The 15151-nt window shown below is 37.0% G+C and overlaps 1 protein-coding gene across 5 annotated transcripts in view; it reads left to right on the plus strand.

Annotated features, from left to right (window-relative positions):
- The window catches only part of LOC311600411 (BEN domain-containing protein 5), a 1156253-nt gene that overhangs the window by 491179 nt on the left and 649923 nt on the right, over positions 1–15151 (plus strand). For all 5 annotated transcript variants that reach the window (XM_084787055.1, XM_084787054.1, XM_084787050.1 and 2 more), the window contains exon 4: positions 8098–8192. In XM_084787055.1, coding sequence (XP_084643181.1) covers positions 8098–8192 — 95 coding nt within the window. The remainder of the gene's footprint in view (positions 1–8097; positions 8193–15151) is intronic.

Below are 15151 nucleotides of genomic sequence, written 5' to 3' on the forward strand. Positions count from 1 at the left end.
ATTTGCTGAAGATGTTTATCAGCTGTAGGAGTTCTCTGGTGGAATTTTGGGGGTCACTTATGTACACTATCATATCATCCACAAATAGGGACAATTTGACTTCCTCCTTTCCCATTTGGATACCTTTGTTCTCCTTTTGTTGTCTTATTGCTCTGGCTAGAACTTTGAGTACTATATTGAAGAGACATGGAGAGAGTGGGCAGCCTTGCCTTGTTCCCAATTTTAGAAGAATTTCCTTGAGTATCTCACCATTTACTTTGATTTTGGCTATTGGCTTGCTGTATATAGCCTTTATTATATTGAGGTATATGCCTTGTACTACTGATCTCCCCAAAACTTTAAACATTAATGGGTGTTGGATTTTATCAAAAGCTTTCTCTGCATCTAAGGAGATGATCATGTGGTTTTTATTTTCAGTTTTTTTATATGGTGGATTACATTGTGGATTTCTGTATATTAAACCATCCCTGCATGCCTGGAATGAAGCCTACCTGGTCATAGTGAATGATATCTTTGATGTGTTCTTGTATTCGTTTTGTGAGTATTTTATGGAGTATTTTCACATCAATGTTCATAAGTGAAATTGGTCTAAAATTCTCTTTCTTAGTTGGGTCTTTGTGAGGTTTAAGTATCAATGTGACTATGGCCTCATAGAATAAATTTGGTAATGTTCCATCCATTTCTTTCTTTTGGAGTACCTTGAAGAGTATCAGTATTAGCACATCTTTGAAGGTCTTGTAGAATTCTGCACTGAAACCATCTGGCCCTGGGCCTTTTTTGGTTGGGAGACTATCAATGATTGCTTCTATTTCTGTAGGGGAAATGGGACTATTTAGCTTGTTTATCTGTTCTTCACTCAATTTCCCTTAGATTTTCAAATTTCGTTGCATATATGCCTTCAAAGTAGGATCTTATGATTCTTTGTATTTCTTCAGTGTCTATTGTTATGTCTCTCTTTTCATTTATGATTTTGTTGATTTGAATACTGTCTCTCTGCCTTTTAGTTAGTTTGGTTAACAGCTTGTTTATCTTGATTTTCTCAAAGAACCACCTCTTGGTTTTGTTGATTATTTGGACTGTTCTCTTTGTTTCCAATTTATTAATTTCAGCCCTGAGTTTATTTCCAGACATCTATTCCTCTTGGGTGTTGCTGCTTCTTTTTTTCCTAGGACTTCCAGCTGTGTCATCAAGTTGCTTATGTGGGACGTTTCCAATTTCTTTTTAAAGGCACTTAGTGCTATGAATTTTCCTCTTAGCACTGCTTTCGATGTATCGCACAAGTTTGGATATGTTGTTCCTTCATTTTCATTGAATTTCAGGAAGTCCTTAATTTTTTTTCTTTATTTCTTCCCTGACCCAGGTGTCATTAAGCAGAGAGTTGTTTAGTTTCCACATATGCATAGGCTTTTTGTTATTTCTGTTGCTGTTGAAGTGCAGCCTAAACACATGGTGATCTGATAGGGTACAAGGTATTATTTCAATCCTCTTGTGTCTGTTGAGGCTTCCTTTGTGACCTAATATGTGATCAATTTTGGAGAAGGTTTTATGGGGTGCAGAGAAGAAGATATATTCCTTCTTGTTTGGTTGAAAGGTTCTGTATGTATCTGTTAGATCCATTTGATTCATGACATTAGTTAATGATGTTATTTCTTGGCTTAGTTTCTGTTTCAATGACCTACCCTTCACTGAGAATGGGGTGTTGAAGTCTCCCACTATTCTTGTGTGGGGATCAATGTGTGGTTTAAGCTTCATTAACAGATCTTTTACAAATGTGGGTGCCTTTGTATTGGGAGCATAGATGTTATAGAATTGTGATGTCTTTGATGAGTCTGAAGTGTCCTTCCTCATCCCTTTTGATTAATTTTGGTTGAAAGTCTATTTTGTTAGATAATAAAATGGCTACACCAGCTTATTTCTTGTGACCATTTGCCTTTCACCCTGAGGTAATGTCTGTCTTTATGTGTAAGATGTGTTTCTTGAATGCAGAAGAATGTTGGGTCTTGTTTATGCACCCATTCAGTTAGTCTGTGTCTTTTTATTGGAGAATTGAGACCATTGATGTTGAGAGACACTAATGACCACTGACTATTAAGGGTCTTAATTTTGATGTTGATTCCAGTAGAGCATTTGTATGGTTGTGGTTTTTTTTTTTTTTTGATGGTGTAGTTATCTACTTCCTGTGTAGTTTTGGTTGAAGCTTGTCTTTTAGGGGAGTTTTCCTTCTACTACTTCTGTAAAGCTGGATTTGTGGATAGGTACTATTTGAATATGTTTTTGTCATGGAATATTTTGTTTTCTCCATCAATGGTTATTGATAGTTTTGCTGGATAAAGTAGTCTGGAATGGCGTCTGTAGTCTCAGGTTTTGCAGGATCTCTGCCCAGGCTCTCTGGCTTTTATGGTCTCTGCTGAGAAGTCAGATGTAATTCTGAAAGGTTTGCCATTAAATGATATTTGGCCCCTTTCCCTTGCAGCTTTTAATATTTTTCTTTGTTCTGTATATTTTGTGTTTTGACTATTATGTGACGGGAAGTTTTTCTTTTCTGATCTATTCTATTTGGTATTCTGTAGGCCTCTTATATGTTTATAGGCATCTCTTTCTTTACATTGGGGAAATTTTCTTCTATGCTTTTGTTGAGAATATTTTCTGGGCCTTGAAGTCTGGCATCTTCTCTTTCCTCAATGCCGATTATCCTCAGATTTCTTATTTTCATGTGTCCTTGATTTCTTGGATGTTTCATGTTAGGATTTTTTCCAGACTTAGCATTTTCTTTAATGATTTCTTCCAGATCTATGATTGTATCTTCTAGACCTGAGATTTGTTCCTCCATCTCTTGGATTCTGTTAGACAGGCTCACCTCAGTGTTATTTTGTTTCTGAGCTCTCACATTCCTGTTTTACTTCTCTGTGTGTGTTTATCATTGAATCCGTTTTTATCTTCAGATCTTGAACTGTTTTATTGATTTTTTTTTATCTTATTGCTTGTATATTTCCGTATTTCTTCCATTGCTTTCTTGTAGACCTTCAGAACTTGAACAGATTTATTGAACAGAACTTATTGATTTCCTTCATCTGGTTGTGTGTATTTTACTGAATTTCTTCCAGGGCCTCTCTGTAGGCCTCTTTTATGTCTTCCACCTGTTTGGCTGCATCTTCCTGCATTTGATTTCCAACTTTACTTGTTTCCTCCATTATCATCCTCATTACTAAGGTTTGAAGTCATTTTCTTGTATTTCCATTGTATTTGAGTTCTCTGGCCTGTTTTCTGTTGGATAGCTGGGATCTGGAGACTCGATATTGTTTTGGTGTTTTTTAATATGATTTTACACTGTCCTTTAGTCATTTTGCCATCTCTGTTTATGGGAGGTAGCTTCTGGAGTTGGGTCGATGGAGTCTGAAGATAGATTAACACATTTTCTCATGATTTCCCTAGTTGGAAAGCTCTGATGCTTCACTGGTCTGGATGGCAGTAGGCCAGCACTGTAGTTTTGGTCTCTCACAGCCAGTGATCCCTAGCTCTCTTGTACTGTGGGTCCTGTAATTGTCCTGGGTCTCAGAATGTGTGCTGGGTGAGGCCAAAGTGTCCATAGCCTTCTGGGTCCCCTTGTGGCACCAGAGCTCTCCAGGGACTGAAGCAGGGCAGGCAGGCAGGATCTGATGGCCACCCTACTACCTGTCTCCCTGAGAATTCTCTAGCCCCAGAGCTCTGATGCTCCACTGGTCTGTGGTTTCTGGTAGTGTTTTGGGACCCAGAGTGCTCGCAGAGTCCAGGTTAGTATCACAGGCCCAAACCACACACACACTGAGTCCAGTTAGTGTCTATGGACCCAACCTGAGCATTGAGTCCCGTTCATGGCTCTGGACCCAAACATGTCTCAGGTCCTAATCCACACACTTAGTCCAGTTAGCACTGAGTCCAACCAGGGTCTCAGGCCCAAATCGCATGCTGAGCTCAGCTAGGGTCTCAGGGTGCAGACCACGCACTTAGTTCAGCCAGAGACTCTGTGCCGAAAGCATGCGCCAAGCTCTGCCAGGGACTCTAGGCTCAAACTGCATGACAAATTCAGCTAGGGACTATGGGTCCAAACCGCGTATGCCATCTCTGAGCCCAAACTGCACACGGAGCTCAGCTAGAGTCTCAGGACCCAAACTGCTTGCCAAGCTCAGCTAGAGTCAGGGGCCAAAATGCATGCTGAGTCCTGTTTGGGTCTCAGGGCACAAACCGCTCACCGAGCTGAGCTTGGGTCACAGGGCCCATATCTTGGAGAGTCCCCTCTCCTGCAGCAATTCCTACCAGTCACCACACCAATCGCCTCTGCCAGAGCATTCCCACCTGCTGCAGCTGCCACTATGGTCCAAGCACATCTGCACTCCTCCTGTGTTCAGGGTGACACAGGGTTTCTGTATTTTTATCTTTTTGAACTGTGGAGTACTCCTGCTGTAGTTGGGTGGGGAGCTTGGTGTTCCTGGTTAAGAATTCCATGCAATTCCCTAAATTGTTTACTGGAGTTTCTAAACGCAGTCCATGCTGCCTGCTTCCATCTTGGAGTCCCTTGATTGTTTTATTCTTATCACCAATTTCTACCTTCTTGAAAGTGTGGGAAGCATTTTTTTTAATTAAAAATTTTTCATATGTTCACTTTACATCCTGATTGTAGCCACTCTCTCCTCACCTTCTGACCACTCCCTCCTTCCCTATATCCTCTCCTTCCCTCCCCTAGTCCTCAGGAAGGGGAGCCCTCCTCTCTAACATCTGGCCTCAGCCTATCAAGTCTCATATAAACTGTCTGTATCCTCTTCCTCTGTGGCCTGGCAAGGGCACCCCATTAGGGGAAGTGATGAACTTGTGGGGCCAGAAACCATGTCAGAAGTAGTCTGTACTTTACACGTTATGGGACCCACAAGGAGACTGTGTTGCCCATCTACTACATATAAGCAGAGGGTGTAGGTCCACACCATGCATGGTCCTTGGTTGGTGCATCAGTCTCTGCACCCCTCCTCTGCCCAGATTTATTGGCTCCATTGGTCTCCCATGGAAATATTAGGGAGCATGGAATCCTGCAGCAAAGGTGTGGGCCTTTATAATGAAAGCAACCTGAAGAATAAGTCCTAATTCCACTATTTTCAAGCCTGAGGATTTTTTTAATGGATGAATGCAATATATGTGGATCTTCTTAGTTTTAATTTTCACACTGTATAAAAGTAAGTTGAAATATACAACTTTTGTCTAAGAATACAAAAGCTAAGTAATATAAAATATTTAAAATACTTGAGAAATTTCCCAATCACATAGTAGGATATTAATAATTCATAAACATTACATTTACTTTCCACCTTTTTATTTCAGCTTTGTGTGTTTATATCATTTATTTATTACTTTTCTCCTATTATTGATAATTTAGTTCCTGCATATACAATAAAGAGTCCAGGTTCACTGGAAATAGATTTGACACTTGAAATTTGGAAAGAAAAAAGGAGATTATACCTTGGAAGAGTCAAAGGCCATTTGTCCCCTTGATGGACTTTCTTAAATCAGATAGTAGCCAAAACCTTGGGAAAAGTAATTGAACAGACAACCAGCAGGTCTAAGCTATTAGTAATGGAGCACGCTTGAACATTCTTGATGACTTAATGTAATGACAGAATTGAGGTCTAATTTTTTTAAGATTTGATTTAATTTTTGGCATATGAGTTTATATTATTACACATAAATAAAGACTACATACAGCAAGAAGAACCATGAAACAACCAGGAATTATATAAATGTTACATTCAAGGTGTTTTGGGCTAATTGTATTTGGTAATCTTGCAGAAAACATCTTTCCTATTTTGGTGAGTCTAAAATTCTAAATGAAGATCAGTGTCTATCATATTTCATCTCTATTAACTTAAAATATCTATCTTATCTAGACCTAAAAACACCTTAACCCCTAAAAAAGCTTAATTGTAAGAGTAAACTATCTGGTCTTCAACCACATCGGAGACTTGAGTAAAACTTAATTATCTGAGTGCAGGTTAACAGTTTTCAAAATGAAAAACTGACAGGGACAATTTGCTGCCTGAATAGTCACCAAAAACTCTCTATAATATTGGAGAAGCATCATCAGCCTTCTGGCCCAATATATGTAACAGATATATTTGTGAGGCAGGAACTTGAGGACTTGCTTACCCTGTCTTGGCAGTGTTTGACCTTTGATGCTGCCTGCATCCAAGCTTGCCCATCTTTAGGCAGAATTCTGTCTGTGGTAGAAATAGGGACATTTTGCCCAGTGAATTGTTTTCCACATTTGAGCCATCTCCATACAGATCTCTAAAATTGCTGGAGTTGGGGTTAATAGCTGAGTCTTTGAGGGGAAAAGGAAACACAAGTTATTCCTGAGAAATTACTTCATGGAATAAAGTCATTTATGATGGTTCCAAATACAAGGACAGAAAAAGTGATCATGAGTTTTTTAATAAAACAGTTTTGAGAGCTTAAAATTTGTCATCATATTTCTTTTTTCCTGTATTTAAAAAACTTATTTTGGCTATATTACCTTAGAACCTTAATAAGTAAACTCCTCAAGGGTAAAAATCTTGGCTATCTTACCTATTTTATCCCCCAGATTCAAATATAAGTTATATCATCTACTAGTTGTATGACTTTGAGCAAGTTACGTAGTCTTCAGAGACATAATTTTCATTATAATTACCTTTATTTAAAACCTATATAACACCTGATATGTAAATAATTGTTGAATAATATATCCCATGAATATTTTTATGTTTTCTCTTTTTCACTGCAAGTATAATGAAAGGCTAGACAATGTAATTGTTCAGAACCTTTTTATTTCTTTAATCTACTCTAGTTGCCTCAGGCGACATGGGATAGGCCAGTGATATTGGTTGTATTTCAATCCATTTCATCTTTCTTTCATACTCTTTGTGTCCCCTTATAAAAATGTGTTCATTAGTTTGAGCAGGACTCCTGGGCCCAAATCTGCCTACCATAATGTTCTACTTGTAGGTTTCTAGGACCCTCTGGATCCTTCTACTTTGCTATTCTCCCCTGGAGGGGGAGATCTGGTGGCACTCAGAGGAAGGACAGCAGACTACCAAGAAGAGACTTGATACCCTATGAACATATACAGGGGGAGGTAATCCCCCTCAGGAACAGTCATAGGGGAGGGGAATAAGGGGAAAATGGGAGGGAGGGAAGAATGGGAGGATACAAGGGATGGGATAACCATTGAGATGTAACAAGAATAAATTAATAAAATAAATTTTTTTTAAAAATTTAAAAATATGTTCATTAAAACAAAGATATATAGAAAACTCTATTCTAATCCACTCTATTCTATTCCAGTCCACTCCATTGCCCCTTTGTAAGGAAAAAATGTCAAAAGGAGAAGGTTTTCTCAAGCACCTATGGTTATACAATGCATTATGAGATTAGGGCTGAGCCTGTAGCAGAGAGCAACACCGAGGAGTTACAGAAGAAGACATGTGTCTCTAAATCTAGTCAAAGAGCTTCCAAATAATTGTAAAATATTTTTATTGAAATCTTGTACTGAGTATCTTTAGCCTCACTGAATGTCAAAAGTCTGTTTTACCCTAATCATATTATTTATTTTCAGGCAAAATCTAGGTTGTTCTAGAGAATGAAGGCAAATAATTAGTAGCTAAAGTTTATATAGAATCCTATATTATCTAATGAGAGTCTAAATACTATACATACATTAACTCCTTATACTGCCCACTAGAACCCTACTAGGTAGATACAATTATGACCATTTATCAACATGAGAATCATTATCAACTCATAATACAAGGTCACAAAAACCTAAAATGTTAGTGTTAAAAATAAATATCAGTCTTTCAGGGCTCCAAAACTAATTAAGTGGAAGTCAATTGTAGTAATTGATTCCAAAATAATAATATATGTAAGTTTACAGGCTTACCCTGGCACAAACAAGTTACAATCTGCGATCACTGCTGCACTGTGGGGCACTAGTCTGTGTGGCTTCTTTTATCTTTGCTTATGATTTTCTGTCATAATTATCAAAAAGTGTTAAGATGCATAGCAAAGGCTTCTGATAAATTTCTGTTTCTATTACAGAGGGTCATTTTCAACATTGTTAACTTCAGTAAAACCAAGAGTCTTTATAGAGATGGGATGGCACCAATGGTGAAATCTACCAGCCGACCGAAATGGTAAGTGACTTAAGTGATATAATCACTTCTGATCAGAAAAATTTGTTGTTGCTCAGGTTTACCTTTTGCATAGCTGGGGTACAATTTAATTATAACTGAGGACTGAATCAGAGGAGTTTCTACATGGCTATTATCTGGGCTTCTTTCATGTTTGGAACTTGGTTGCTTAGTACAACCAACATTTTGTTATGAGAGGAGTATGATGTTTGCTAAAATTATTTTCTGGTTTAATGTATTATTTTTCTTTGGAAATATACTTAAAATTGGACCTACAACACTCCTCTTCATTTGGTCTGCTTTAAATATAGATGATGTGTAGTAACCTAGGGAGACACTGGAAACTATAGTGTAGCTCACCCTGTAATCTGTGGGCCGTATGCATCCCAGACTAGCTGTAAATGCAGCCAAAATCATTTGTAGATGACAATATCATGTCACAGAATGGTTGGGAATTTTGGATGTGTATCTGGTTTTCTTTCCTTCTCTCCTTCCTTTTTTTTTCTATTTTTGTATGTTTTGGTTGTATTGTCTGTAGAAATTGTATCTTTATGGATTTTAAGAGTTTTATTTGTCCCATCGTTGTACCATGAAGGGCAGGAATTATGTAAGGTTGCTTAGTAATTGTAACAATGATACTATTAGTAATAATAACAACTATACTATTTGTTCAAATATTTTACCTTTGTAGTTAATATTTCCATGCTTTTCTAAGAAATATTTTAAGAATAACAAAATTCAGATGAAAATTAAGTATTTTCTCAAAGTCATAAAAGCTAAGGGGACAACCTAGTTATTTATATGTTGCCTCACAGGGCCTTCAAACGGCTTCATCCTAGCCTCCATCTATTTATGCATTAGCCAAACATTTGTTGAGACAAAAATGAAAATTTAAAAGACAGAAACCAAGTATTAGTCATCTGTCACACAGTAGGTGTTAAGTAAATGCTATGGCGACTGAGCTAAGTTCCTTATGAGAATTTATATGTGATGCACCTGGCACTTGCTAAGTACTCAGTAAAAGTCATCTATTATTAATAATACGTAAAATGCTATACAAATTCAAGGGATTGTTAATATTATTCTAGCTTTGATCCCTGTTCAAATTTTAATGACTAGTGAGAAGATAGTCTCCAAATGTCTGTATTTATAGAAAACTAGCATTTCATAAATATTGAATTGTGCTTTTATCTACAAATGATGCTTGGCAATTTCCTATGAATGCTAGCTTGAGAAGCTCAAGTTTATAAAAATTCAGGCATTTGATAACAATTATAAAAACTGTTTGTTAAATGGGAAAATATCTCTCTGGCCATGTTTTTTATATTAGTACATCAAATCAATTAAACAGCTGCACTTTTTATCTCTTTCTGTCAATTCTGTATGGGCAAAGAGCAAGAGTTCACTGTGAGTCTCTTAGTCCAGCCCAAAAAGACAACAATGAAGGCATTTGTGGCAATGGATACTTCAAGCTGGGAAAATTATATCACTATGTATCTCTTCATAGGAGCTTTCGATGTACATCATACAGTTTTCCAAGTTCTGTGTTAAGATCTTATGCAACAACAGTAATTGCCTCTACCTTTCTAAGTGTTAGTTATGGAAGCTCTAGTTCTCTCTCTTTCTCAATCTAGTTCTCTCTCTCTCTCTCTCTCTCTCTCTCTCTCTCTCTCTCTCTCTCTCTGTGTGTGTGTGTGTGTGTGTATGTGTGTGTGTGTGTGTGTGTGTGTGTGTGTGTGTGTGTGTCCTTCCCCATTTCTTCTCTCTTCCCCACATCCCACATTTCCCACACCTCCCATCTCTCAAATCTTACAGCTAAAATTGTTTCATTTTGGTACCTGTTCCATATCTTGTCACTTAAGCGTGTTCTCTCTCTCTCTCTCTCTCTCTCTCTCTCTCTCTCTCTCTCTCTCTCTCTCTCTCTCTCTCTCTCTCTCCTCTCTCTCTGAAAGATTTTGAAATATTAACTAGTCATTGTATTTTTATTATAATACCTTAGGATTAAGTTAGTGCCCATATCCACTGCTGGCAGGCCTTAGCAACAGCAATTATTCATCTTCAGCCATTGAGTTGTTCTAGTCTGAAATAGGCTGGAATTTCAGAACTGACAATTTTGCAGGTTCCAAGGTAATTTGGCACACTATAATTTAGAAAACTAACATGTTTATCTAATTTCTCTTTTAGTGCCTAGACCTTGAATATACAGCCTCTCATATTGTTTTAATTTCCTTTTCCCTCAATCTAGATATTTATGTATTTACTTCTCAGGATTTTATTGAGCATTGTAATATTCTATACTGTTTTAAATGTTGGGGTGCAAAATGAACATGATTATACGAAGGAAACTTTCATAGGATAATTATTAAAGAATCTCCATAGGCCCTCACCTTTCTTCTAACTAACAGTATTTTACATTGAACATTCTTTCTGTTCCACTTGCTGTTCTTTCCCTAGAGTGTTCCCTCTGTTAGTTACCTAGACCACACTCCACCTCCCAGGAGCTATTATCTCAAATTTCCCAGTGGCCATGAACACTTCCCTGTCAAAATATTAGATTTTACTGATTTTAAGGAACTTATCACAATGCAGGTTTCCAGACAAATAGATTAATTCAAGCCTGGCAAGTACCTAGCAAATTGTCATATTAGAATATCTTCTTCATTGCTTGCTTAATTCCGCTTCTCCCAGTACTAAGACATGAATAATAATTAACATTTTTTCTTGTGGGATTTTAATGCTTTTGGTAATATCAAATAGATTTTGAGTTTTGGAGAAACTCTTACCTCAGATAGATGTTAAGGTTTTATATTATCTGTACTTTTATCTACAGAAATATTGAAGAATGGTATGTTTTCACTTTTCAGAGTAAAACATTCTTGATGTGTCTCCTAAGGATCTATAAGTGATTCCAAGACCTTTGGATTTTCGAATGAACCTGGAAGTCTGTTAGTTACAGAAAGCAAATGAACAAAAGACACATCTGAGATCTCATTATGCAAATATAGGACCACTCAGTGCTTTCTTGTTTTAAGGAGATAAAGTAGAAATATCTAGCAGCAAATGGCAAGGTTGTAGAAAAATCTCTGGCTGTTTTAGTGCAGTATAATTAATTCTGCTTATACACTAGCCCTCTTAATGACTCTGGTTAGAGTCTATTGCGCTAAGATTTTTAAATCACAACTCATGAATATTTCGTGATGGTGCCAAAAGTTAGTTTATTACATGTGAACACTGCTGGAATCCTGCATCTAGACAGCTGAGATCTGTATCTTTGCATATAGAGAAATCGAGGGTAGGAAAATTTACACAAATAGTAAATAGTGCCACCAACCTGAAGCTCATGACCTCATATGTATTTTTCCAACCATGTTCAATGCATGGGGATGGTGGGAGAAGGGAAAACAAGAAGCAGAGAGAACTGTGTTGTGGCAGGGTTTCTTCTGATTGCATTTCCAATACAATAGACTAAGAGGATAGGAATGAACTATAAAAGTAATTTCTACTTAACATTTTATTGTTGATATGCTTTGTACTAGATCCTGGGGTGATAAATCTGAACCTGATCTGATTTTGGTTTTGTTTTTGAATTGCTTGTAGGTACACTATTAGAAAAAATTAAGAAGTTCATAAAGAATGCTGTAGGATTATGGAAAAGAAACAAAGGTTGTTAGTAGGGAGGGCCATATAGACTAATTGTGATACTCTGTAGAGGAGGTGGTATTTCAAATGGATATTAATAATGAGTGACATGAACAAAATGAAATTGAGCTACAAGAGGAATAAGTAACAATGTACCATCCTCGGTACACTTTAATAGTATTTATAAGCAACAACAATAATTATGATGATGATAATAATAATTTAGTTATGAAGTAGTTATAAAAATAAATATGAAATGGATGTTTAATTACTCTTTGAAGTCTAAAATATCTTAGTCTTCAAACAAAATTTCAAACTCCCTATCTTTATACCCTTTACTTTCCTAACAGTGAGTTTTGTGATCATTATTCTTCCCTGCTTCATCCAGTCCTTCTATCTATCAATAACTGCTTACTACTACTTAGGATAGGCCAGGAACTACATGAAACACTGAAGCACAGGATTGAATGGATGTAATATGATGTATAGTCTGTCACACTAAAGACTAAATCTCTAATTCTAATGAAATATTTTTACTAGTGTAATTGGAAGATTGAGTATGCTGAGGAAACTGTTCAGTATTCTGCATAACATTTAAGGCTTAATCTAGGAACAACAAGATGGTTTAGCAGGCTAAAGCATTTCCCACAGAAGCCGAGGTGCCTGAGTTTAATCCCAGGAACTCAGATAAAGTAGAAGGAGAAAACCAATTTCCCAGTTCTTCACAGTTATTTCTGTCCCTCAAACACACATCATGGCATGCATGTGCTCCCATGTAATATATATCCTCTCTCACAACACACTAATAAATAAATAAATATTTTAAAAGTCTTACTCTACTATAAGAATAATGATACTTTCTCAGGAAGTGTAATTTATTTTGAGAGTTAAAATGTGAATAGTATGTGGAGACATATATGAAGTAATGTATTAAAGCCTTAATATAAAAGATAACGTTACCTTTGGTGCACAAAACCAATGTGATTAAAATGTGAACGTATGAGGAGACACTACTTGGAGAATTACGTAGGCTTTGCAAAGGCAAGCTAAGGGGCTGTAATCAAATCTACTGCAGTGGGTAGACATGTGGGAAGTCAGTGGACACAAATCACAATGTTATTGTCATTTTAGAAGAACTGATCTTCCTGAGTAAAGAATATACTGTGGATGAACAAGATGAAGGATGCTGGTAACAGTGTATTGTCAGATGCCAGAAGAAGGCTTGAGATGCTTTGGAGCTGGCACATTTGTGGGATGACCAGCTTGTTGTGTAGGTACTGGGGTTAGAACTCCAGTCTTTATGATAGTGCAACTAGCGTTCTTAACCACTGAACTATTCTCCAGTCTTACAACTTATGATGTTATACCCTTAGTTCTAGGCATTTATATTTCTCATATTATGAAAAGTTATAACATTACACAGATTTCAGCTTTGTTAAATCAATTTATATAATATCTTCTAAACTAAAAACTGTAGAATTAGAAAATATAAGCTCTTGATACATACACTCAAAAAATGTCTTTCAAATGTTGGAAGTACTGTCAACTCAGAGCCCTATATCCAGCAAGAACATTCTGTAAGAATTAAGAAGAAATAAAGATATTCAACATGGAAGAATCTGTCTATTTCATCAATATTCTAAAAGAATGATTTAAATAGGTTTTTTGGTGCAAAAAGGCTAAAGAAGGACCCTTCAAATATCACAAGAAAGCAAAAGAATGAAAACATGCTCAAAAGCATTAGAGGCTTTTTTTTCTGTGTCTTCAAATACATTTGATGTGGAAACAAAAAAATGATCTCATTATCTGGCACAATTCTTGCTATATGATAGAGGACAGTTTAACACAGTTATACATGTAAAGTGTTCCTGTACCTTATACAATAGCAAGTGGAATACCAGCACACTGATGCTGTCAGCAAGGCAATGCTGCCACAGAGTGAACATAAATTGAACTAGGTTTGATCTCCAACCTGTAATACCAAGAAGTGGTGGAAACTATAAGTACTGCCATGGGGGAGAAATTCTTCAGTCTTGAGGGCATGCTTTTTCTCACTTCCCTTTCATTTCTGGCTATAAGGTGATGTCCCTTGTTCTTGGCATTATCTTCCAGAATTCCCACTAGTGGCTCAAAAGCAAAGAACACACCTGATAAAAGACTGAGATCATCAAATCCATGAGCTAAAGTTATGACCTTATCTCCATTCTCCTGTAGAAGTCAGACTAATACAAACAAATTGATAGGGAGAAGGGGACAGAAACCACATTGATGTAGCCTCTAAACGACCTTTGTGCTGAGGCACTGTTTATATACTTTGGTTCTCACTGAGGGTACATGAGACAGAAAGATACAGACCTATGTACATAAACTGTGCTGATGTCATTTTCCTAGTTTTCCTGGTTAGCTGTCCATGGGAGGGAAAAGACTGTGTGGTCTTGTAGGAGAACTGAGTGATGACCTACCTGTACTGCTGTGTAAATTTATGAGAATCAGTGTTGTCCCAAGAACTTTTTAGAGCTGAGATTATTTCAGCTAATCAACATTTTTTTCTGAAAATTTCCCACAGAATATTTGAAAACTGACAAAAAATCACAGAAGGACCTGTGATTTCTAGAAATTAATTAGATAGAAGAACCCCCTTTAAAGCCATAAGTCTAATAGAAAGAGCATTTCAATAACAAACATTTCATTTCCTAGAATGGATTATGTGACTTGAGGAAAAAGACATGTAAGTAGAAATGGGGTTGCTGGGGGTGGAGGGGAGTGTGTAGAAACAGAGCCAAGGTCTTCATTCTATCCAGGGCCTTAGTGGTCCAGCATGAAGTTGCCCAACCACTCTGCACTGCTGTGTGCTTCTGCACACAGAGCACAGCGAGGTTGTCTACCACAGATGAATTTTACACTGAATACAGGGGACCTCTTACATAGGGAAAGCATGAAATGCAAGGAAGATGTGGGCCATCATTTCCAGTTTCTACCAGAGTGATCTGAGCCAACAATTGTCACTGTAGTTCTAGGAAGCAGTGAAGTAAGAGACTATCACCTCCAGTTTACACTTAAGAGGAACAAGGCTCAGAAAAGTATTTCAGTTACTGTGAGGCCAGAAGCAGGACTATGTTATGTCTCTCTAACTCTTAGCTGTATAGTTTGTTTTGTTTCCTCCTAATCTGTAGGATCATTGTCATGAGTGTTCAGTTTGAGAAATATGCACAGACCTAGTTGCATCTTTTCACAATGTCAGATTTATTGAATAATGTAAATTTACAAATGGTAGCAGTGTGATCGGCTATAATTTATGAAGTAATACTGTTTTCAACTAATGA

This window comes from Acomys minous, assembly GCF_964271855.1.
Source record: "Acomys minous genome assembly, chromosome: 6".
NCBI classification, from domain to species: Eukaryota; Metazoa; Chordata; class Mammalia; order Rodentia; family Muridae; genus Acomys; species Acomys minous.